Source organism: Protopterus annectens, chromosome 14.part0 (genome assembly GCF_019279795.1).
Source record: "Protopterus annectens isolate FY-2018-M chromosome 14.part0, PAN1.0, whole genome shotgun sequence".
In the NCBI taxonomy this organism is placed as follows: Eukaryota; Metazoa; Chordata; order Ceratodontiformes; family Protopteridae; genus Protopterus; species Protopterus annectens.
The window spans coordinates 661,730,366-661,756,182 of record NC_056748.1 but is presented as its reverse complement, the minus strand read 5'-3'; the positions used below and the strand labels follow the sequence as shown (position 1 = coordinate 661,756,182).

Below are 25,817 nucleotides of genomic sequence, written 5' to 3'. Positions count from 1 at the left end.
ACAGTCCGTTCCAAAGTTTGTTTATCACAGGGTAGTGAATATGTCCTCTCTTTCTGTTATTTATGTTGATTATAAGCTACATATTAAGAAGGGATGTGATGATTAGTGATCAGCAGTATGGTTTCATACCAGGAAAGATCACTACAGATGCGATCTTTGCTCTGAGAGTGTTGATGGAGAAGTACAGAGAATGTCAGAAGGAGTTGCATTGTGTTTTTGTAGACTTAGAGAAAGCATATGACAGGGTGCCTAGAGAGGAGTTGTGGTATCGTATGAGGAAATCAGGAGTGTCAGAGAAGTATGTAGGAGTGGTACAGGATATGTACGAGGGTAGTGTGACAGTGGTGAGGTCTGCTGTGGGAGTGACGGATGCATTTAAGGTGGAGGTGGGGTTACATCAAGGATGAGCTCTGAGCCCTTTCTTATTTGCAGTGGTGATGGACAGGTTGACAGACGAGATCAGACAGGAGTTCCCGTGGACTATGATGTTTGCAGATGACATTGTGTTCTGTAGTGAGAGTAGGGAACAGATGGGGGAGACCTTGGAGAGATGGAGATATGCTCTAGAGAGAAGAGGAATGAAGGTCAGCAGGACTAAGACAGAATATATGTGTGTGAATGAGAGGGAGGATAGAGGAATGGTGAGGATGCAAGGAGTAGAGGTGGCGAAGGTGGATGAGTTTAAATACTTGGGGTCAGTAGTTCAGAGTAACGGTGAGTGTGGAAGAGAGGTGAAGAAGAGAGTACAGGCAGGATGGAGTGGGTGGAGAAGAGTGTCAGGAGTGATTTGTGACAGATGAGTACCTGTAAGAGTGAAAGGGAAGGTCTACAAGAGGGTAGTGAGACCAGCTATGTTATATGGGTTGGAGACAGTGGCATTGACAAAAAGGCAGGAGTTTGAGCTGGATGTGGCAGAATTAAAGATGTTAAGATTTGCACTGGGTGTGACAAGGGTGGACAGGATTAGGAATTAGAATATAAATAAATATTAGAGGGTCAGCCCAGGTTGGAAGGTTTGGAGACAAAGCCAGAGAGGCACGATTACATTGGTTTGGACATGTGCTGAGGAGGGATGCTGAGTATATTGGGAAAAAGATGCTAAGGATGAAGCTACCAGGTAACAGGAAAAGAGGAAGGCCTAAGATAAGGTTTATGGATGTGGTGAGAGAGGACATGCAGGTGGTTGGTGTGACAGAGCAAGATGCAGAGGACAGGAAGAAATGGAAACAGGTGATCTGCTGTGGCGACCCCTAATGGTAACAGCCAAAAGAAGATGATGATGATGTAAGCTGCATATTGCTAGCTTTTATTTGGCTTCTGCTTGCTACATATATTCTAGATGGTTTACCTTTATAACTGCGATTTGCGGAAGGGCGAACTGCACATACCCGAAAGGCAGTCTGCAAGATATACAAATGCTGAATGTAAAATGGTGCGCATGTGCAATGAGCGAATGCCCAGTGAGATTCGCTCATTGCACATTCGACATTCAGGGGTGGATTGCGCTATAGTGGGGATCGGGAAATGGTTCCTTTCCCCACTGTAGTGCAATCTCGGAGTTATAATAATAATGTAGGGGGTGTGGGGGGGGGTGCAGGGGTGCTTGTCCCCCTGCTTTACACTTTGTTTTTTTTTCTTCAACTTTCATGTTCGAAAAACTGCGAATCTGCTGTTCGATTTGCTATTTTTTGAATATGTAGGTGTGTCGACATTGTTAGTTTCGTGGATTAGATTCACTCATATGAGCACTCGCCCTTCTGCAAATCTCTGTTATAAAGGTAAACCATTCTAGACACTAGTTTTCAAACAGAATATGACTAACTTGGCTTTATATGTCAAAAACAAGTTTCTTCTTAGATGTATATAGAGAAAAGATACACCTCTTATAGAATTGTGCATGCTTTAATCCTGTTTTGTTTGTTAAAATTTCTGATTTTTCTTGAGTGGTGTAATCCCACTTGCCTGTAAGTATATGGAATTGCATTATACTTAGTAAATGCTCTGAAATGTAAATTTGTCAGGTACACTGACTTCCTGCATTCTGCTAGTAATACTTTTGGGTAAGCAGTGTACTACAGAATTTATTCTCCTTTTCCACTCTTTCTTCTCATGGCCGCTGCAATTAGTAGACCAGCTCCAAACTACTAAATACTTTACGCAAGACTTTATCATTTACCTCGCCTTTTGTTTTGTTTACATCTGCAGCAGGTTTTTCCACATGTGTTGCTAAAAGGATTAAGGACATGCAAAGAAAAATACATATTCTAATATCCCTGTATACAGATATGTTGCAATTAAACTTGTATCTGTATGCAGGGATATTACTAGATTCAACCCTGGCAGCAATGTCTGTATAGCTATATCTGTATCTTATCTATAGCTCTCTCTCTATCTGTCTATTTATCTATATGTCTATAGATAGATAGAAAAATTTAGATGTAAACATGTCAACCTCTGAATGTCTACTAGTTTTACCGTGTTGCTAATGCCAGCAGGTATTTTTTAAACGTCAGTGTGTGTGCATTTGTGGTAAGAAGTTTAATAAGGCAGCCCTTGCAGTATCAGGGAATAACATTCCCATCAGTCTTCATTGGGTGATGCAGTGTCAGGGATTAGCATTCCCATCAGTCTTCACTGGGTGATGCAGTGTCAGGGATTAACATTCCCATCAGTCTTCATTGGGTGAAGCAGTGTCAGGGATTAACATTCCCATCAGTCTTCATTGGGTGAGCAGTGTCAGGGATTAACATTCCCATCAGTCTTCATTGGGTGATGCAGTGTCAGGGATTAACATTCCCATCAGTCTTCATTGGGTGATGCAGTGTCAGGGATTAACATTCCCATCAGTCTTCATTGGGTGATGCAGTGTCAGGGATTAACATTCCCATCAGTCTTTATTGGGTAATGGTACAGATATTACTATTTCTCTAAAAAGCCATTTTTGTTTTCAGAGATTAAAATCTAAACAAAAGTAAGTTTTACTTCATGCTGTCATTAAAACAACTGTACATCATGAAAGGTTTGATGTGGAAATAACTGGAAAACTGTCCATTCCCGCATGGAGCAGAGCACACAAAGTAAGTGGTCACCAAAATTAACCACTGAGCTGTTGTAGCAGATTGTACCCCAGTGTTTGCACTCCTGGTCATTATATACATAACAGCTGTGCATGATTGCATATTTGCAGTTATGTTTCATAGCAAAACATAAAGACTGCTCTAATATGTGCATTTTCCTTCTAGAAATTAAAAGCGGTGGCATTTCCAAGAACTGATGATATAAAGAAGAGTCTGCTAAAAAAATATGGCACTGAATATAGAGACTACACAAGCAGGAAAGTAAGTGCTATTCTATAAATAAAGTTCCTTCTGTTTTTTCCAGGGTAAGTCTGTAATGTCTTCCTTCAGAAACATAATATATCCTGTGTGAATGCACAACTTTATCTTGTATTTTATATCACATAGTCTAAGAAGAAAACTGTGATGGTAAGGCAAACGTGATTCTATCCCTCAGCATAACTGGGCAACACTCAAAGTTATTCTAGATAACTGTAAGATACCAGGGTGTGAGGTGAGTGTAGCTTTCTTCAGAAATTATTGTAACTCTCAACAAAGAAGCATTCAGGTCTGATGAAGGGCTGCCATCAAGTGCGGCCAAGATAGTAGAAGACGGCTGGGGTACACCACAAAAGCTGGATGGAACAAACCTTCTAATTTCTTACATTCCTCCATTCAAAACCTAGCTTTCCTAGCTTGAAACTGAGGAATATTCCATACCTCTGCTTTTCATCAGTAATCGGTGAAACATATTATAACGTGACTAGTGGAAAAAATGAATGACACGTAACCAAAGTCAAAACTGGCAGTGCATTGCATGGTAGAAGCAAGTACACAGAATTTCATTCAGACACATTATGATATATAATGTTCATGGACCACAGAGCAATGTAAATTATTAAGTATACGTAATTTAAAGCATGATGGGGTAGCCTCACTGAGGAAATGCTCTTTACTATACTATCCTACCCATTCTACTTCAGCAAAACTCATGTAACCTCAAGACTTCAAACCCTTGAGTCCTAAAACTAAGGAAATTTAAATGTGATCCTTGTAAAATAACTACCAATTATGAATTTCACTGTTACACATTAAAAACATTTTCTACAGGGGCGTGCCCCCTCTGAATCTCTGATATGGTGCGAGGCATCTCTGACACCCCCTCTGAGATTGCTGTTCATTAGAAAACGTGAACTGCTCATAAATATAGCAATTTGGGAGTTAGTAAATGTTCCTTTATTATCACACTTAAATTCTAGTACTTCACACTTACAGTCTTCATAATCCCTGCTTTAGGATATTTATACTACTAAAAACAATGAATAGTTGGTATGAGCTTACCTTACAAAATGCAGAAGGTGATAAGTCTTACCTCAGTGCCACCTGAGCAGCCCACCTGCTGCTGCTGTTTAAAGTAAAGAGCCTTAGTGTTCATTTATCTTTATACACATCTTATATTTGTTATTTGTACCATTAAGTAATGTTATTTACTGGTAAAAAGGGAATTGAAACTGGAAAAGAAAAGTGGTCTAAGGAAGATATTAAACTGGTAACAACTGAAATGGTAGGAATAGTTATCTAAGTCAGAGCTGAGGGAAATATGTGTTGGTGTCTCATTTCTTATTGCTAATAAAATGAAATCAATTTCATTAAATGCTGTTAGAGTACAAATATTTAATCTGATGTAAAATCTACTTAATTGTAAAAGTCAAGGCAATAAAATATTAGAAGAGATTGTTAACTTGCCAAACTTATTTTAGTGAAATATGGCCTAACAGAGTTTCACCTGTGATTTTCTTAGAATGTTTATGATGCTCTCTCAGTATGTTATGGAGCTAAGAAAGCAGAATTTTGGAGAAAAAGTATAAGAAATGTCTTGTAATAGGCTTGCATATGGAATGTATGCATCCAGAGAAAATGGATGAAAATTACTTAAATTTGAAAAAGAAGTGAAACAAGTGAAACTTGGGAAGTGTCTAATATAAGTGTATTCGGTTTGAATAAACTACTCTTTCTAATAAATATATGATATAGTTGTAAAACATGCAAAGAAAGGTCATGTTCAAGGCAACTAGGCCATTCCCATGTATGCCTTTCCAGTGTTCACCTTTAGGCAACTTTTTCAAGTAGTAATAGGCCACTCAAACAAGGAGTGAATTTATGAATACCCATCCAATTGTCTAATTCATTCTTAAGGGAAGATAGTGCATCACGTTGCTTGATCTGGAGAAGAAGTGTAATCCACAAAAAGGGGTAGTCAGTGTGTGACAAATCTGTCTCTAAACTGTGATTGGTTGCTGAAGCAGCTTCAGATGTATTGTTCTAGTTATAGTCAAAGCATGTTAGAGATGAACTGAATTAATCAGAAAGACTAAGTTCTTACTTAAAAATGAGAAGTACTGCAGCAGTAAATTGCATTGGTTAGGAAGGAAACATTTGCAGAAAGAAAAATTGTTTTCAAACATCAAATTGTTTGTGCCAAAACTAAAGCTAGATTCAAAAGGATGAAACTTTAGGCTCCAAGATGATTCTTACATTGTAAGAAGCCTTTTTTCTGGTCTCATTCTATTAAATAAATCTTTTCTAACCAAACTTTTGCTGAATATGGTGAGGTGGTTTTGATTGTTCAAGGTAGACATCCCTTCTAGTTGTCTTTACTGCCTTTCTTGGCTTGGAGTTGCTCATTATTACTGACCGCTGAAACACTGCCTCTTCACAATGATCACCAGCTGGTGTTTCTTGGAAGTGCCTATCAAAAAAGACTGAAAAAGATGGACATGTATACTTAGTGTGCAAAAAACTAAACTGACTCACACTTCTACTCCAAAGAAATAGTTTAAATGAAAAAGGACTAGAACTCTGAAACAGGAGTGGACACTATCCTTACAAAAATCTCTGTCTGATATTAATCTTCCTTGAAATGAAGAGATGTTTGTCTCTACTCCATAGGCTATTAAAAAGAATATCCAAACAACTGGAGCAAATTATTGCTACCTTTGTGAACTTTATAAAATGACTAATATAACTGAATTATGAAGGTGTGTCTGATTGTGAGGATTTAAGAGCATCATTACATTCCTCCCTTTTGTAAATTCAGAAAAAATACATTTTGCAAATTAGGCAAACAGTAGAGTGTAGACCATATAGAGCTATTATGCTTCTCTGTGGCTTATCTGAAAACTATGCTGTTCCTAACATTTCAGAGACTGTTCAGGACATATTTTCCTGCTAATGAAATCAAAATAAAGTAATTCATGCTGACTAAAACAGTGCACCAAACCCTGCAAATTTATTCTGCAACTTACCCTCCCAGGATAATCTATATTAAACTTATAAACTATCAGCATGTGGATAAAAATCTTCAGATCTGCCAGAAACAAGTCTGTCTTCATATGGAATGACAGTAAACTAGCGTTGCCTCCAAGGTGCCCCATTCAAATACAGATTAGCAAGGAAGCTAACTCTTTTCTCTCAGATTCAGAAAAGTTAAAGATTTTACATGGCTTTTCAAGCAAAGCTCAGCTGCTGTGCTGTCATTTTAAAAAGAAAGCTTGTATTCCTTTCTTGTTGGTGTAGAACAACTCAGGCAGAGCATTTTTTTGAGGTAGGTTGGAAACTCCTGTTTATAACAAAATTGTATTTGTGCCTACTGCATCCACATAGGTAGCAATTTGATATACTTTAATAATAAAAATAGTCTCTGAAACCAGTGTTTCAGTTTTGATTTGAGGTTTATTTACATGGGTGAACATACAATTACTTTATTGCACAATTACGGGCTGAGTTTACAGGAGCTGCTCTAGGATTGGTGTGCTCTGTCTGATCTCTGGAGTGAATCCAAACAAAATCCAAGGCAGCTACAGAAAAATAAGTATTTTAATTCACTATACTGCACCTTTAAACTGTGTATTACTGAATTGCCACATACATTTAACTGTTTTAGCAGTTTTGACTGTTTTGCTGTTTCACTGTTTCAACTGTTTCCTGTTTGAGACTGTTTTCCCTGCACTTTGTATTTTCTAGTACTTGTGTATTTTCTAGCATAGGCTAGATTCAGATTTGCTAAATCTAGACTGTTTGGCATTATCTGAGCACTAATACCAGCCATCTTACATTAAAAGGGCCCCCTGCACTCTTGTGGCAGAAGAGTATAGTAAAGGACCCATCTGAGTTATGTTGGAATAAGGCTCAGTATTGAGCATTTTCATTGGCTAGCTTGTTTGAAAATTACTTAACTTGTTTTAAAAAAAGGATTTTCACAGCTGCTACATAAGCCCCCGCATTTGTGTGGGTTTGAGCCAGTTTTAACACAGCTCCACAGAGTTTGGTGACCAGCCACTGGTCTGCTGTCTACATCTGAGCAATTCGAGGCATCTGTTTGCACATAGCACACCTTTGAGCAGCACCACACAGTGGAGGTAACCAGTGGCAGTTATAGACGCAAAAGCTAAAGTAGATTTATTTTCCCTTAGAAGCTGCCCGTGCTCTAACAGAGTAGTCCCTTAAATTGTGCTTAGCTGCTCGGAGAGGACATCAGCTGGGACTCTACAGTATTTGCCACTTTAACTGAAATCTGCTAATCCCTAATAGTCTCATACCCCTTGAGTCTCCCAATAGTGTAGACCCAGAATTAAGCCCCCAGTTAAACCACATCCTTCCTCATTAAAGTAAGCAAATTTGCACCTAGTATTATGGATGGTCAGTTCTCTTCCATTTCTCCTGCCAGCCTGATTGACATGGGTATCCTGAGGCAGTGTAGCAATTGTCTCTTGTACACTGACAACCCACTACTCCTAAACCACTCAAGCTCAATTTGTGAGAGATGTATATACACTAGGAATTTGGAATTCTTGTTCTCTCTTTCACAGAACAGTGATACTGAACAGATTTTCAGCCCACATTCTACACCTCCTGCACAAACCACACTCTCAACACACAACCCATCATATGCAGAGGTACTCACCAGAAATTTACCTAAACACCAAAGACCTCTGAAACACAAACATGCAACACTTAATACAGTACCTACAGCACTCAATACACATAAAACCACAAGCACAAGTGCCTTACCAAGCAAGCCCTTAAGGCAAAGCACATCTAAACCAAATTTTGTGGTCATAGGTGACTCTATAGTGAGAAACACAGATGTCCCACTCACCAGACTGTTGGGTGCCAGGATCCACCAGATCACACACACACACACATTCGAGTCTCTCCACAAAAAGCACCTGTATGACTCTGTCATAGTTCATGTAGGTGTGAATGACTTGAGATATACCTCACTGGGCGATATGAAGAGACACATGACTGAGCTCTTTGAATGTGCGTCTCAGGCAGGTATGTCCCTAGTCTTGAGCAGCATAATACCTTCACCTAAGATGATACCACAATATAAACAAAAAATGAGGATGATATGGTAGATAGACCACACTGCTTTACCAGAGGTGGTCTTCATCTGTCACCTCTGGGTTTTCAGTTACTGGCTAAGGCTCTTGCCTCCCCCATAGTGCCTTTTTTAGGCAATGCCACAATAATAAAATTCCCAGTGTAAAAATACCTTCAAAAAGCAACCTCTTACATTCCTCCATTTATAATTATGGTAATTTTAATATAAAAGAAAATCATTTTAATTTACTCAGTAAGGGATTCAAGTTTATACCTAGCTACAAGGGAGATACTGCCACCACAATATTAGATACTAAGTTATTCATGAGAAAAATCAACCTAAGTGTGTTAGCTTCGAAAAATGTCAATGAGTATGGAAATAATAAAGTAGGATTGAGAAAGAAATCCACGTATAATCCACCATTAATACCGCAGCTAAGGAATTTTGAAAAAATATTGGAAGAAGAGATTAGATGTAAACAAAATAAGAATAAGTGTAGATTTAATAATAACTTGAAGAAGGATGAGAAGGAAGCGTTAGTAGAATTAATAGGCAACGACTCTATCAGAGTAATGAAGCCAGACAAGGGTGGGGGGATGGTTATAATGGACAATATTATTTATGAAGGAAAGATGAACATGATCCTCAGAGATGAACAAAAATATACAGTGGTTTCAAGGAATGAGGCAAATTTAGCTTATCAACGGATAGATAACATGTTAAAAGACTTCATGTTTGAAGGTGTAATAAAACCTGAATTACACAAATTTCTCACTGTAGCAAAACCCAGAATAGCTACAATGTTCGGAATTCCGAAAGTCCATAAAAAATGGTTGGACCCACCTTTAAGACCCATAGTTACGGCTGAAGGGTTGAAAACAACACCTCTGGTGAAATACATTGATACTACCACAAAACATATATGGACAAAAAACAAAATTATTCTAAAAGATTCATGGGATTTTTTAAAACAACTTTCCCCTGACCTTTTTAGCACTGACCTTTTATTTATAACTATAGATATTGTAGATTTATTTTCCAGCATACCACACGATTGTGGTATGGATATGTTTGAAGAGTGTATATTTCAGGATAACAATATGACACAAGAAGATAAAATACTTTCGGTAGCCCTCATGGACACTATTTTAAGATATAATTTTCTAATATTTGATGGAGAATATTTTCAACAAAAGACAGGTGTGTCCATGGGGGCGGCGTGTGCACCCACATACGCCAACATTGTTTTATCCAAATGGGAAGAAAAATGTGTTTTGAATTCTGAATTTAGCAAGGAATGGATCTTGTATAGAAGATTCCTTGATGATATAGTTATATTTTGGATTGGGGGACAGGAAAGGTTTATGGAATTCATGGAATATATCGGTCACACCACCAACTTTCTCAAGTTCACTTATAATATGAATAGTGAGGTATTGCAATATCTAGATATAGAATTGGTCAAGAATGATGAACAACAAGACTTTGTATCTAGAGTATATAGAAAGCACACTTATTGCAACTCATATTTACATTTTGACAGTGCTCATCCCCTTCACTGCAAAAGAAATATAGTAAAGGGGCAGTTTGTGAGGGGATCGAGGATGACCAGTCTAGATGATGATTTTGAAGTGGAGTGCAATAAAGTAGAAAAAATGTTCATAGAAAGAGGTTATCCAATGAATTTTGTGACCAATATAAGAAGAGAAGTGGAAAGGGGCAGGGCAGAGAGATTTAAACCCATCATAGGTATGAAAGAATTTAAAACACTTCGGGAAGAATGTAATAAGACAGGGACTATAGAGGAACAGTTCCAAAGAAATCTTATTGTTGAATATAACATACAAAACCTTGGTTTAGGAAATATTTTAAAAAAAGAATGGGATAAATTTGCAGCCCTAACCGATATTGAGGAAATTAACAAAATTAAACCCAAAATAATATATAGAAATTCCAAAGTATAAAGAATATGTTGGAAAAAAGCAAGAAAAGTGTAATGTATAAGAATAATAGTAGTAAAAAGGTTGGAACTTTTAGATGTGGTCGGTGTAACCAATGTCCTTATGTTAGTGACAAGAGTAAAATTTCTATAGGAAGTAGAGACGTTTTAATTAAAAGTAAAGGCTGCTATAACTGTGATACAAAAGGAGTGGTTTATTTGGCAACCTGTGATAAGTGTCCGTCCTATTATGTAGGAAAAACTGAAAGAGAGTTAAAGAAAAGAATATACGAACATGTCTATGATATTCAAAAGGGAAAAGAGACAAATGCATTATCTAAACATAGTAAAGAATGTAAAGGTTGCAAATTTTATTTTTTCATTCTTCAACAAGTCAAAAAAGATGTTAGGGGTGGCATTTGGGAAGAGATTTTGGAAAGCAAAGAATTGTGGTGGCAAGTGTACCTTGAGGCAGGAAAAAAGCCTGGGCTAAATGATTATTTAAGTATAGTTTCCTTACTGAAAATAAAGGCAAATAAAATATAGCTGTAATACAATTTTTAAACAGCAGAGGGTGCAATACAATAGTATTTTATAGAAGACATTAACATAAGCACAAGCACTTTATTACATACATATACATATATTTTTCTTATATTTTAACATATTTTCTATTTATCAATTGTGTTTATTGAATTGTGATATTTACCAATTGTTTTACAGACAAATTATAGATGTGATAAAGTTTTTAGGTTCCAGTGTAATGATGATTTTATATGTCTTTGATTAGACTAGTCAAACATGTTTTCCTTACTGAAAATTAAGGTAAATGAAACATATTTGTAATACATATTTTTAACAGCAGAGGGTGGAACATAATAGAATTACACAGAAATTTATTAATATAAGCATAAGCACTTTATTTAATTAATACATACACATATATATTTTTTCATATACTTTTAACTTAATAACTGTATTTATAGTATCATGTTATTGGTAATTGTTTCCCAGTTAAATTTTAGATGTGAAAAAGTTTTTATGTCTCAGTGCAATAATGATTTTAAATTGTTAATATTTATGAGGCCGTTTGTTGATTTGTTCATTTCAAATGTTCATGATGAGATTCATTGGTCATTGGGATAATACAAGCCAGTATATATATGGTTAATTCATTTTTAAATGTTGTCTGATGAAGTCCATTTGTTTTGGATGAAAATGCCTGGAGTCACTATTGTTTGAATAGCGTTCATGTGTTGGTTCGTGTTGTGTTATTAAATACGCATTAAAAGAGCAATGGAAGTTACTGGGAGTTCTTTTTTGACTACTTTGCACTCCTTTTTTGGATTTATTGGTATACTGAGTGCTTTTCAGTGTTTGGATATCTATAAAGATGTATTGACTCAGCCATACCTGATAGGATCAAAACACGATCCTCGAGAAAGAACAAGCCTGCCTGATGCACATCCGCCATTAACAGTTTATACAATAAGAGGAAGACATTGCTGTCCAAGAGCAGGAAGGAATGAATGGTCTCTGAATTTGAAGCATTCCCTCCTCGGCTTAAACAAGCAAATAAGACATCTTACAAGTCATTATAAAGCCAACTATGAATCCAAATTAGCTTCCTTCACTAAGGATAACCATAAGGCCTTCTTTAGCTACATCAGAAACCTTAAAGGAAAAACTGTGATCTGTACAGAACTGGTTGTTAATGGTACCACATATATGGATCCCAAAGAAATAGTAACCTGCTAGCTGACAGGTTCAGTGAAAACTCCCCCTCCCCCAAAGCATCCCTACCACCTGCTCTCCACCTAGTACCTCCAAGTAGCAGATCATAAACACTTTCTCCAAAGCCAAAACACAGCCTCTATGGGACCTGATAATATCCCAGGCTGTGTTCTAAATGGATTAAAACAGCAACTAGCTGCACCAATGGGTACTGTTTTTAACCACAGTCTAAGCACTGGTTTTGTACCTGCTGAACGTTAAACAGCAACCATCATCCTGTTACATAAAGGAGGTGCCTCCACAGGCCCTGGGAACTACAGACCCATAAGTCTGACCAGCTTAATCCGCAAGGCTATGGAAAGAATAATCATAAACCTTATCAACAAAGATATAGGAAACCTCCAAATGCTTGACCTGACTCAGTTTGACCTTGTTAAAGGGAGATCCTGCCTCTTGAACTTGGTGGACCTCTTTGAGACAGTCAACAAAGCCCTAGACAAAGGCAGATCCATGCATACAGCCTACCTGGACCTGGCCAAGGCCTTTGACACTATTTCCCACTCAGGCATCATTGACAAACTCACCCAGCTGGAGATCAACCCGTATATTCTCAGGTGGGTTGCAAACTGACTCAACAATAGAATGCACACAGTCAAAATACGTGACTCTACTTCCACCAGCTGACCTGTAACAAGTGGTGTTCCACAGAGATCTGTGCTGGGGCCCCTATTGTTTGGAATCTATTTCTCAGATGTACAGACTAAAACAAAAGGACTATGACTCACAAAGTTTGCTGATGATTGCAAACTGGGTGCAGTCATCCAGTCCCCAAATGATGTCAGCATCCTACAAGAGGGACTTACACAGACAAATGACTGGTGTCAAACTCATGGGCTAAAACTCAATGCAAAAAAATGCATTATCGTCCCTTTCAGCAAGGGTGACATCCCTGCAGATTACTGCATTAATAACAACACCGTAAGCACGCAATCAGTGGTGAGAAATTTGGGCACACAGGTTAACATCAACCTTTCCTTTGACCACCAAGTTTCCACAGTGGTAAGAAAGGCTTTCTGTAATGCCCACCTCATAAGTAAGGGCATTGCATACAGAACAAAAGAAGTTATAGCCCCACTGTACTCCTCACTCATCAGGACAGTATTAGAGTACAATACTACATTTGGTGTGTACCTTACCATGCACCTGCAGCAACTGGAAAGACCTCAAAGGTTTCTTACAAAGAAAATTCAGGGTCTTAAGCATATGTCATATGTTGGCAGACCAAAATCACTGTCACTATAGTCTGTGTCATACAGACTACTCAGAGGTGAGCTCTGCCTTGCATATAAAGCAATCTCAGATTCTGCTCTAATGGAAATGCTGCACATTCATAAATCAAATGTTATAAGATGCACTCGCTCTAGTGAACTCAACCTAGTATGTGACATCAACAGGAACTGCTGGAGAGACAGATATGTCTCACTGAGGTCACCTCTCCTCTGGAACAAATTTCCAGTTCAGGTGAAGCAGAGCCCCTCGCTGACCCTATTTAAGTGTAATTTGGATGATTGGATAGGAAACTGCAATGTCATCCCTGGAGTTTCACCTGTGTCCCTCTTGGAAAGGGGCAGTAGTTATTGACTTAGTCCCGCTTAATACCTTGGTATTTTTGGGAACAGGGGTTGTACTTGGCTAAGCTTGTAAGGGCCCTAGGGCCATTAGCCTAGTAACCTCCTATGATCCTATGAATAACCGAAAGGAAACCCAACCGTAAATGCACTTCTAGTCCAAAAAATAATCTTGTAAATCCAACTCCTAAAAAAAATCCAGTGTATTACTAAAGTGCACATAGCTCCTTTCTAAAGTGCAGTTCATTGTGGCCTCTTCAGTTAGCACAATTTCAGTAATGCTCTATACTAATTATACATTAGTCCCTAAGTTGGTCCGTAAAATAAATGGCGCTTATATATATATACACACCAGTATTTTGCCTTCAACATATTTTACTATAAAGGCAGGAGTAATTCCATTAGTTTCTCATTTGCTAGACAACAACTTCTCTCTCATTTTCATGTTTCAGGGACATCTTCCATAGTGCATTCATCTTTAGCCCATAGCTCCCTACATGTTCCCCTTTAGAACCCTCTCTAGACCCAGAGGCCATAGATTTCACTCCCTTAAGAAGTCTTGGACATGATATACTCCTTGTGGCAGCTTCTTATTTGTTGCGATAGAGAGTCTCCTCTTTCTAGTTTGCCTGCCAGATTCAGACTTAGAAGCTCTACGTTTCCCTTCAGTGGTACATCTGGTAAAGGCACCCCCCCAACCAATATATGAATAGCAGACACAACACCACAACAAGCAGTCTGCTTCCTAGGCTCAGCAGTAATTATGCTGTATATATAACTGCACTGTGTTTGATTGCCTCAGAACGCATGTCATACCTGAAAAGAATCCTTAGACCAGTCTACCATCAAAGTTAACAAATGATAAATCTATCTATCTATCTATCTATCTATCTATCTATCTATCTATCTATCTATGTCTGTCTGTCTATCTATCTATCTATCTATCTATATCTTGATGTCAATCGGTCCTCAACATGAAGAATAAGTCATTCAGTCTCAGCTCCCATTATGTTGGCATATAAATGTCACATAACCACGTTTCTTAGTCTTCTGACATAATTGGTGCTGCCCATTTTCAAGCAGATGTTTCATAGTCATATGTTTGCCCATTCTGGCTTGTAGTACCGCTGTCACAGTAAAGGAGTTCGGTCAAAGAAGAGTTGCACTACCTTGACTCCAAGAATAGTTTACTAAAAGCTATAAAACAATACAGTGAAATTTACCCCAAGCAAAATATATTAGTCACTTATTTCTTAAGTTCATGCATCCAAACTATTAGACATAGTAATATTTGACTGCGTTAACAACTAGGTAGTTTCTATTGCAGAGAGGTTTTCAACTGAAAGGTCTAATGAAGTAAATTTGAAAACTCTCCTCCTTGCTGGTCATCCTGCAGACTAGACTGTGAGTGGTCACCTTTATTCTTATAATGCTGAAACAAAGACAGCCTTGTTCCTGCATGCTTAACTTGTCTCTGGTCATCATCAAATGCTCTTGCACAACCTTTCCCTTTGTTAGACATGTTGTCTGCAGTAGTGTGCTTGTTCATTTTTATTATTTTTGCAAAAATATGACATTGTGCAGTATTCTGGTTTCTTACAAAACTTTCCATATCACTGGGTACAGTAAAAAGAACTTGTAATAAATAAAATATTAGCAAGAAATCTCAATTACACACCAGTCCCTAGCTCTTTCCCCATCTTAAAAGAAGGTGCCTAAGCTTTCTTTTTAATAAACAAAGCAGTACTGCTTTAACATGATGTCCGGCAATTTTCCGGTATGGACCTAGTTATCTACCTTTTCTTAGTCTACTTTCTCTGTCATTATAAACCAACAATTTGAATATGAAATTCCTTGGAGATATAAAGCTGTTTCTTCTGGGTACATCTCTGTGTGGTCTCAGTAACAGGTGGAATGAGAGAGCATGTGAGGGAGGAAGTGAGTGAATGGTCATTGATGTTGTCTCACCCAGCTTTCGGGAAGTAACTGTGGCTTGAATCTTTTGTGACACCCTGAGGTGGCAGTTGGTGCTATACTCATGGACCACGAGCCTGAAGACATGTTGCTAAGTGGTTAATTGAACAGAAGCAGGCTAGGAACTATCATGTGTGTTTGGAGGCACATACTTCCTTGAGGTGGGCAGCATAGTGGAGCATAAGGAAACCATCTGGATGGTCAAAAGCTCCAGTGTGAAATGTACCAGGGAAAAATGTCTCAAAGGCTTCCAGCATGATGGTCCCTCCAACTGGCCCCTTTAAGTTCCCTCATTGGCAAGGCCCATGCTTTTGCTGTATCTTAATGTACCTTGTTCTAAATTAATTGAATCACTAAGATATATATTCTTCTATTTTTAACATCACTATTGATTCTGCAGTTTTTGCTTATGAGTGGAAATCTGTCATTAATTGGTTTAATGACGAAATCCAGAGCAAAGTATATAAAGTAAAGCACACCTGAATTTATCATTGAAAGATATCAAATTATACTGCTACAACTTTCCTTTACCTTCACCCTGACAAGTCTCACTTTTCCTTTTATTCCACATTGCAGAAATCCTGGTCACATCTATGCTGTTATTCTATTTCTAATTTCCTGTCTTTATTATTGGTATGTTGTATTTATCTTCTGAAGTTCTTTTCAGACCTTTCACAGACAAAGATTCATGTGCAGCTAACAATATATTATTATTTCAGAAAAACTGGAACAGGATTAATCTTAGTATTCTTGAGAGTCTCGAGGTCCTTGATTTTGTTGATGTAAAGATGTGGTACATCTTGGGTATGCTACAAAGAATGTCATGCATTATGATGTTCTTTGGACTTATGCAACTTTTGAACTTAGGGGTGGCTTTATTTAAAGAAAATTCATATTTGAAAAAATAAAAACTTGGAAGTCTAAAGTAAGAGCTGTAAAATCTCAGTTAGTTAAATATTATGAACTTGTTATAGAAAAACAGATCCATGATCTCCAGGTAGAACACTGAGTTGGACATTGTTGTTAGTTAACTTGGGGGAAGCCAAACTAAGTGAAAATGTTGTGAATGGGTACATGTACCCTGCAAATACCTAACTTCCACTGTCAAAGTAAAGAAACTGTCAAACTAAATTCTCTACCTAAAGGTAGACAACCATATTATCACCAACCTGGGGATTGTTATTGGATTTTTTTTTCCTACTTTTGATAAGTTAAGTAATGTTCCCATGTATAAGCCAAATGCTTCTCATTTAGGAGTGTTCTTAGACTCCTTAAATATCCATTAGAAATTCTGGAACCAAAACCAGCCCATGAGTTACTTAAGAGCCAGGTCCACATAGTTTTACTGCGCATTTTTGTAAATGGTCTTTATAAAACTCTTAGAAATCTTGTTTCCTCTATGGTGTTAGGCAGGAGAAGGATAATTGATTGGCTGAAGACAGCTTGCTTATCCTGAGGGTGCAGGAAGCTGCTTGGGAAGAGGGTGTGTCAGTTTTATGTACTGGGGTTGTAGCTCAGATAGTGTTGGGCAGAGATTTCCCTGAAGAGCCAGGTAAATTGAAGGTAGGTGTGGTATCATGCAGTGCTTCTATCCCCCACAAAGCAGCAAGTCTGGAAGCAGCCAGAGGGTAGACCACTCTGCAGGATCTGCAAGTCGGCCTGCTGCCTAGCACCTGATTTTCATCAATGGGGAATAGATGACCTAGTAGGGCTTCCCAGGCAAGAACAAATGAGCCATAACGCCATCACCTAGCTGGGGATGATGCCCAGCTCTTACCCCATGGAAGGAATGGTCTGACTGTATCATGGTAGTATATCTAGTGGGCAGGGTCCTGCAAAGGTGGGGCAAGTGGTTAAAAATCATGTTTCATGTTTTTTTCTTTTATACTAATTAATGGCATACGTGATTTCCTTCTTCGCCAAAAATGTTTTTTCAAGTTGGGAGCTATTATTAACTCCCCAAGTGATGTTGACATCCTACAGAATGGCCTCACTGTGACCAACGACTGGTGTCAGAACCATGACCTTAAGCTCAATGCTAAAAAATGTGTTGTCATCCCCTTTGGGAAAAATCTGGTTCACATGAATTACCACATTGATGGTAGTCCACTGAACACAGAAGGCGTTACAAGAGATCTGGAACACAGGTTGACAGCAACCTCTCTTTTGATCAACACATTGTCACTGAGGTCAGAAAGTCCTATTTGGCATATCTCATTACTAAGAGTTTGTCATCCAGGAAGAAAGAGGTCATTTTCTCCCTCTACTCTTCCCTCATTAGGCCAGTCATCGAGTACAGTGCTCCATTTGGCATCTACCTCACTAGACACCTGCAACAACTGAAGAGGCCACAAAAGTACCTCACAAAGAGGATCCTAGGCCTTAAACACTTGTCCTATATGGACAGACTCAAAAAACTCCAACTATTATCTGGCTCATATCACCTACTTAGAGGCGATCTCTGCTTGACTTACAAATCCATGTCTGACCCAGCTTTATTAGAAATGCTACATCTAAAAAAATCCCAATCCCTCTGCACCACATGCTCCAGAGATCTCACCCTCATTACCACAATCAACAGAACAGGCTGGAGGGACAGGTTCATAACCCAGAGACTGCCCATGCTCTGGAATAGACTTCCCATATATTTCAAGCAGTGCACTTCACTGGCCCTCTTCAAGAGAAATCTTGACGAGTGGATGGGAAATAGAAAATTAACCCCTGGGATCACTCCAGTGGCTCAAATCGACAGAGGCACTGGGAACTAAGGTTGGGTGGCACTACGCCAGGATAATCCTATGGCTAGACTTGTAAAGGCCCCAGGGCCATTAGCCTAGTACACACCTATGAATCCCACTGACCACTATTAAGCACTGTTAATTACCATACAGTTTTACTTAACACAGATAAGATATTTTACCTTTTCATTTATGTTTCCTTCAGCCTATACTAACTAATGACAAGATAACTTTAGATAATTTTTTTTCCTCTTAGAATCCCTGTCTAACTCATTAATTGATTTTGCCACTGATTCTGCCAAAACTTTTGATAGATTTAATTCTGAGTTTTTCTGTTCTGTTTTCGGGAAAAATGTGAATTTCCTGATTAGTTCATTAATTTTCACTTTATTATATTCAAATCCATATGCTAGACTGTTTCTCAGTAGTATCTGCTTAAAACCTGTAGCTAGTAAAAATGGGACTAGACAAGACTGTCTAGTATACTGATATTTGTTCGGAATATATATTGACCCCCTTCTTTTCAACTAAAATCACTTAAAGCTTTACTGTTTGCAAAGTTTCTTTATAGTTTCATAGGTGATTACTAGGCTAGTAGCACAAGAGCCTTTACAAGCTCAGCCAGTAATACCCAGGATATGACAACAGTATATCTTAATTCCCCAGATATGGGATGGAGGTAGTATCAGGGTAGTGGGGCTTTGGGTGTTGGTGCTCTGAGTCATTTTACAGACTTCTGCTGTCCAAAATAGATATGGGCAGTACCCTGGGAGTGAATTTATGGTTTCCTAACCATTTATTCAAATTATTTTTGAAGAGAGTGAGGGACAGGCTTTATTTAACAAACATGGGAAGTTTATTCCATAGATGAGGTAGCCTTTGGGATATAAATCTGTTTCTCCAGCAAGTTCTGTTAGAGTCACAAATAAGGTTCAGGTCCATGGAACATGTAACCCTAATATAATTTTTCTTGCAAATATGCAACAGTTTCATCAGGGCTGGATCAGAGAGTGCCTTATAGGTCAGGCATAAGTCACCTCACAATAAACAAAATGTGACAGAGTAAAGGGATAGAGCCTTTAGTCAGTGTGCGTAAGACAGGTGTCTTATGGTTTGTATTTTTTTAGTAAGAAACCTCTGGGGCTGCTCCACTTGGTTTAAGTGCCTAGTTAGGTACATGCAGAAGGGAACATTGTACACAATTATGGGATTGATGAGGGCAGAGTGCAATGGCACTATGGCTTCCTATGATCTTGATGCGATGCCTTTACTTGTAAGTTGAACCACGCAGAAGGATTTCTGCAATACTTGTAGCTACATAGTGGTCATAATTTTCAGGGATATCTGATTTACCAAAGGATATGATTACGCATTTTTTAGCAATTAGTTTTAGACCATGGTTTTAGCACCAGCCGTTTGTCATGTTTAGGTCTGTTTGTAGGTTGTCAACATTGTTTCGGAATTCAGTGATTGTTCAAGCTTACAGTCATCAATGAACTTGGTTAGCCAGAGGCCCCCAACATTGGCCTTCACTTCAGATAAGTATATACCAAACACTGATCCCTGTGGGACACCACTAGTAACAGGTTTCTTATCGGAAGTGGATTTACCTCTCCAGACATGTGCCCTGTCAGTCAGCCAGTTGGCTATCCTTCTGATGATGTAAGGATTTCTGCCTAACTCAGTAAGTTTATCTATGATCCCTGAGTGGGGGACTGTTTTGAAGGCTTTTGCCAGGTCTATATAAGTGGTTTGTATCGTTTTACCCTCATCCATGGCCCTGATGACTTTGTCAAAGAAGTCCACCAGATTGAGCAGGCAAGACCTCCCTTTGACAAAGCCTAATTGGATTTGGTCTAGCTTGGAGTGTTCCTATATTATTATTGATCAAGTTCATGATAATTCCCTCCATGGCCTTGCAGATTAGACTGGTCAAGTTTATGGGTCTGTAGTTCTCCAGGTAAGTTGGCAGGCCCTCCTTGTGCAGAGGGATGACTGTTGCAGTCCCCCATTCTTCTGGAATAAAGCCCATCTGGAGGCTGTGGTTAGAGGGTTTCTAATTACCCTGATAGATTCAGTTTTATTTAAAAAGCATCCTATAATTTTGTTGGGATCACGGAGGCTGCGTTTTTGGCCTTAGCAAGTGCAGTAAGGACCTGTTTCTTTGTAATGACTAGTAGGGGGATGCTTGCAGGTATTTCTTTGGGTGTGGTTGGAGGTGATGGAGGAGAAGTTTGAACTGAACTTGTCAGCCAGGAAGTTTAATAAAGTTTCAGGATGAATGTAAATTTTGCCATTCATGATTTATATGGCATATTGCTGAAAGTCTTTTTGCTCTGTTTTGTCTGTTACTTCTTGGCTTTAGAGAGGATATCCTTTTGTTGAATAGCCCGTTTATGTTAGGGGTCCGCCAGGGTAGTTTATTTTTGCCTGTAATCATGTTTGACTTGGACTGGTACTGCCTCCTCTGTGCAACTATTGAATGTAGTTGTACAGTGCATTTGTGTACAGCCCAGAGCAGCCCTCTGTGTCCTCCAGGTTCAGAGGGACTTGGATGTTTAATAAGCTGTCATTTAGTCTGAAGTAACTGGCCTAAGCAAAGTCCTTAACAGGTTTGGAGTCTGATGTTTTATATAAACATAATCTAAACTGTTTAAGCTATGTCAAGTTTTTATTTTTCATTTTAGAGCAGGTTTTCCCTACTCTTAGAGGGGGGCTTAGGAAGATACACTGGAGTATCATGAGCTCCAGTGGCAGCTAAGATTAATGCCAGTATTTTACTTGGTCTTAGCAACATGCTCTCTATTAACAGTGAGTTAAAATTAAGATCAGCTAAGCTATAGTATTTATTAGAAAGTTATTAGTATTTTTTTATCAGAAATCTTTATCGTATGTTTTATTTATGTTTTTCAAACAAATTTTTTATATTATTGAATATGTACTGTGTTTTGATTGGTTAGCTAGTTAATCAATTGTGGAAGCTGATTGTTATATAAGTGTATATTGGAGGCATTTTTATTTGTTCTGATGAAATCCTGTTTGTAATTTGGGACAAAAGTGCTTAATGTTCTGCACCTTGTATCAACATTAAAACTAATATTGTGGTTTAAGTATTGCCCTTTTTCTTTGCTATGGACACTTCTGGGCATTATCCTCATTTTTCCTGGTTTTGGTTGTTGTTGCCAAGGACTGTCTCCTGTTTTTGAGGTTATTGCTTACAAGGAAAAAAAACCCCTAAGTATCTTAGTTTTGGTCCTCCCTGTTTTTGTTGTTCTTTATGAAGTATGGTTTGAACACAGTGTCTATGTTTTAGATTCAGATGTGATTTCTTTTGAGTGTTTTTAACTTAATTTTTGATGGTGTTTTAGAACAAATGCAAAGAAGAATTCATTAAGAAACTGGAACAGCAGCGGTTAATAGAAGAAGAAAGGAAACGAATTGCACAGATTCGACTGCAACAACTGGAAAGTGAACAGTTTCAGTACTTTGAAGATCAGTTAAAAAAGCAAGATATGGCTAGGGATTTGAAGAAAATTAATGAAACCTCTAGAATAGCTGAACAGATTGATGGAACTGTACTGTCCTGCATTTCAAAAACTCAGAAAAATAATTCTTTGTCTAACAAAGTGCCCTCTCCGAACAGTACCAATAATCAGCTTGCAGGGTATTCTCCTCCAGTCTCACGAGCTTTAAAACCAGCAGCCACTCTAAGTGCTGTGCAGAGTAAGTATTTCAGTTTGCATTCAGTATTTTTATTATTAAGGGAAGTATCTAAAGTATCTCTATGGGGAGTAGATAGAGGATGAAAGTCATAATGTAATAAACTTCAATTTTCAATGTATTTGGAGTCTAATTCTAACCCTAAGGAAGGCTATTTAAAAATTTGCATCAAGTCAACCCTGTATCATATAACATAACACTAAACCAAATGTCTATCTTCTTCTTGAAAATCAAAAACGGTATCTAAATTTGTCACATGTAGGGACAAGGTGCATTCCATAGCCTTTCCATTCTAAAGTGAAAAAAGAAAGCTTGTCAACTGGTTTACACAAAGGAAGGGAAAATTAATTGTTTATTATTCCTTGTGTTGAGTGTATATGATGCATAAAATACACCCAATGTTGCTGCATGAACATCATCTTTCAGAAGCCTGTATATTAAGAAAATTTCACCCCATACCCGAGTTGTCTTAGGAAATACTTGGCTATCAGTGCATACATACATATATATATATATATATATATATATATATATATATATATATATATATATAGATACATACACACACACACACACACACACACACACACACACTGGATTTCTCTGTCTCTCTCTCTCTCTCTATATCTATATATATATATATATATATATATATATATATATATATATATATATATATAGAACATAGAATACATTTCATTTGTTTTACATGGAGTAAAAGGATTATGATTAAAAGTGCAACGTCTGTGTTAAACATGTTGGAAATGTGCAGTTTGAGTATTTTATTTATGCTTGTTGTCAGTCTTGTGGTGGTGGTGCTACGGTAGCGTTGTCGCCTCACAGCAACACGTTGTCCTGTTCGATTCTCAGCTAAAGCGTCTTCTGTGTGGAGACATGCGTGAATGGGCGTACCTTCGTTGAAGATTGTACGTCAGGGCTGGCAACTCAGTACGTAAAAATCTGCTGCCAATCATCAGCGGATCACAGTTCTGCTGTGGCGACCCCTAGCCGGGAAGGGCTGAAAGATAAAACAACAACAACATCAGTCTTGGATATATATTTTTGCTCAGCCTTGGATATATATTTTTGCTCAGCCTTGGATATATATTTCTGCTCAGTCTTTTATTGATCATCAGCTGTTTGTCCCTGTGGCTCATTAGTTCCTCGGGAATGAGAACTGGGAGAACTAGGAGTGTTGCATCATTTGTATGGTGATATAAAGTGTTTTTGTGTTCTTGTATCCCAACTTTCACTGGACATGCCCAGGACATGGCCATAGAGTATGTGAGCAGTGGGATCTGTTTTTGACATCCATGCATCCACATGAGACATAATCAAAGACTAGCCCCTGTTGTAAGCTGTACCTCAGTGTGATCCGTGTCACCCACCAGAACTTCATCCTCTGAGAGTGTGCAAAGGCATACAAAGGAGACAGTCTGAGCTAAAAAAAATATTTTGTTGTTTATTTCATCTTTTTCTTGTCCTGCATTTCAAAAACTCAGAAAAATAACTCTTTGTCTAACAAAGTGCCCTTTCCAAACAGTACCAGTAATCAGCTTGCAGGGTTTTTGGATTTGCTTATCTAAATATGTATGCTGTAAGAAGAATTAATAATTTTAACAATAGTTTGTACCTTTCTACTAGCTTTGGTAGCACATCCCATCAGAATCTAGTGATTGCATATTCTGATGTCTTGCTAGGATTGAGGCTGTATCTGATATACTAACACATGAGCAAAGTATACATAGAAAGATCTCTGTCAGAAATGCAAGACCTGCTCCTTGTAAATATAAACTGTAATACAGAAAAACAAACATGAAATTCCAAAACTCACCCTTATTTGTACTTCTAATTCCACTTTCCTAGTGAATGCAATTATTGTTCTCAAAATTTCAGTGGATACCCACCCATAACAGACACTGTGTTGCTAGAGTATGCTTAGCTTCAGATGAAACATTACACTAAGGCATATTCTTATGTTAGAGTTGTTCTCTGTTGTGTGGATAATTAGTAAAGGATGAACAGACATAACTATCATAGAAAAGAGGAATATGTCATTGTTTTGGCCATGGTTCCCCTAGAATAAAAACAGTACCTTTAACTTCTACAGTCTTTGTAGTGATGATGTGCACCTTAAGTACTGTCACATATTGATTTACTTCTCTACTGAAGTAAGTGTGTTCAAGTGCTATCCCTTCCACGTTACCTCCTTTATTCAAATGCTATTTTCACCCCTCATGTGCATACCTCTCATCCTCTTAGTGCAAGAGATCTGGACAATATCTTCCAAAACCAATCCTTTTTCTCAATGTTTATGGCCCATGTTCAGAACAGTGTGCCTTTATCCTTGAAATGTTTAATATATTGAGTAAATTCTCTACCCTCTATTTTATAGTGGGGGAGATTGGAATGTGATAATAGACCCAATTGTAGATAGAACAGTAAATCTACCTCATATAACTTTCAAGCATCACTCGCCTTAGTGGAATTAATGTCAGATTTCAGTCTCTTGGACCCCCTCTCTTTTTGAGATAATCTCACACAAAACAATATTTTCACATATTATTCAAAATGTTATAAATCCTGGTCAAGAATTTACTTCTTTTTAATTTCTGAAGGGAGAGGTTTTGAAGGGAGAGTTTAGATATTCTGCAGAACCTCAATCCTTTTCCGACCACTCAAAAATCACAATTAGACTAAAATGGCCTGATAATATAAAACCAAAAACCATTGGGCTCAAATTGGTCTCTAAATACATTAACAAACTGCAGCTCCTGAAAAACGGTGTCTACAGGATTGCAATTGGAAAACACAACAAAAATTGTTTCTTCCAGCAATTAATCAGAGTAGGTTACACGCACAAAAAGCATTTGTTAAGCTTTCTCTTACAGTGCTGTGTAATTAAGCAAGTCACCATTTTGGTCAGCCATAGGGCTCTTTTCTACTTGAGTGTTTGCCTCCTTCCACTGTAGCTAAAGTACACTGACTCTTACATTTGTCTCTCTGACCCTAATTTTTACAGGTATAATTTATACCTTTCTGGCTTTCTAACACTCAAGACACAGATTCCTGTTGAAAGTTTTACTTACTTGTCTGACATTTGAACAAGTAACCCTTGTAATGATCCTCAGAACTGTATACTGTTGGTCTGTCTTTCCTGCTAAACATAAGCAAAATTAGAGTGCTGAGTGCAAGTAACATTACAGCGCTGAGTGCAGATTGTAGGCCCTTACATTCAACTTACCTCTTGTGTGGTGTCATTCAATCAAGGTATTCCTCTAACTACTCCTACTGCCTCCGCCCCCCTTCCTCATACAGGGTTAAACTGCTACAACTTAGTACAGGCATTGGTTCATTCCTGCTCCGCTTGTCCTCGCTTCGCTCGGGCTTGCTTCGCACCCCCTCCCTGCCCCTGGTGCTGCTACATTTATTGGTACTAGACCACACCCCACTTTTTTTAAACCAATCAGTAACAACTTGTCACTCAACAGCATCACTCTCAACCTGATACCACCAGTCTTTCAACTCTACTATTCCTTTTGCCTAAGTGTCATATACCATTCAGTAGGTATGCTATCACCCAAAATAGTCTTATTAGCTCTACTTCTACCCCTTTAACTCATCCCATATATCCTAACAGCC

At 38.1% G+C, this 25,817-nt stretch overlaps 1 protein-coding gene across 1 annotated transcript in view; it reads left to right on the top strand.

Annotated features, from left to right (window-relative positions):
* STAMBPL1 (STAM binding protein like 1) overlaps nt 1–25,817 on the top strand; it is a 417,426-nt gene that overhangs the window by 281,185 nt on the left and 110,424 nt on the right. The window contains exons 5-6 of the mRNA XM_044056412.1: nt 3,243–3,338; nt 21,824–22,178. Coding sequence (XP_043912347.1) covers nt 3,243–3,338; nt 21,824–22,178 — 451 coding nt within the window. The remainder of the gene's footprint in view (nt 1–3,242; nt 3,339–21,823; nt 22,179–25,817) is intronic.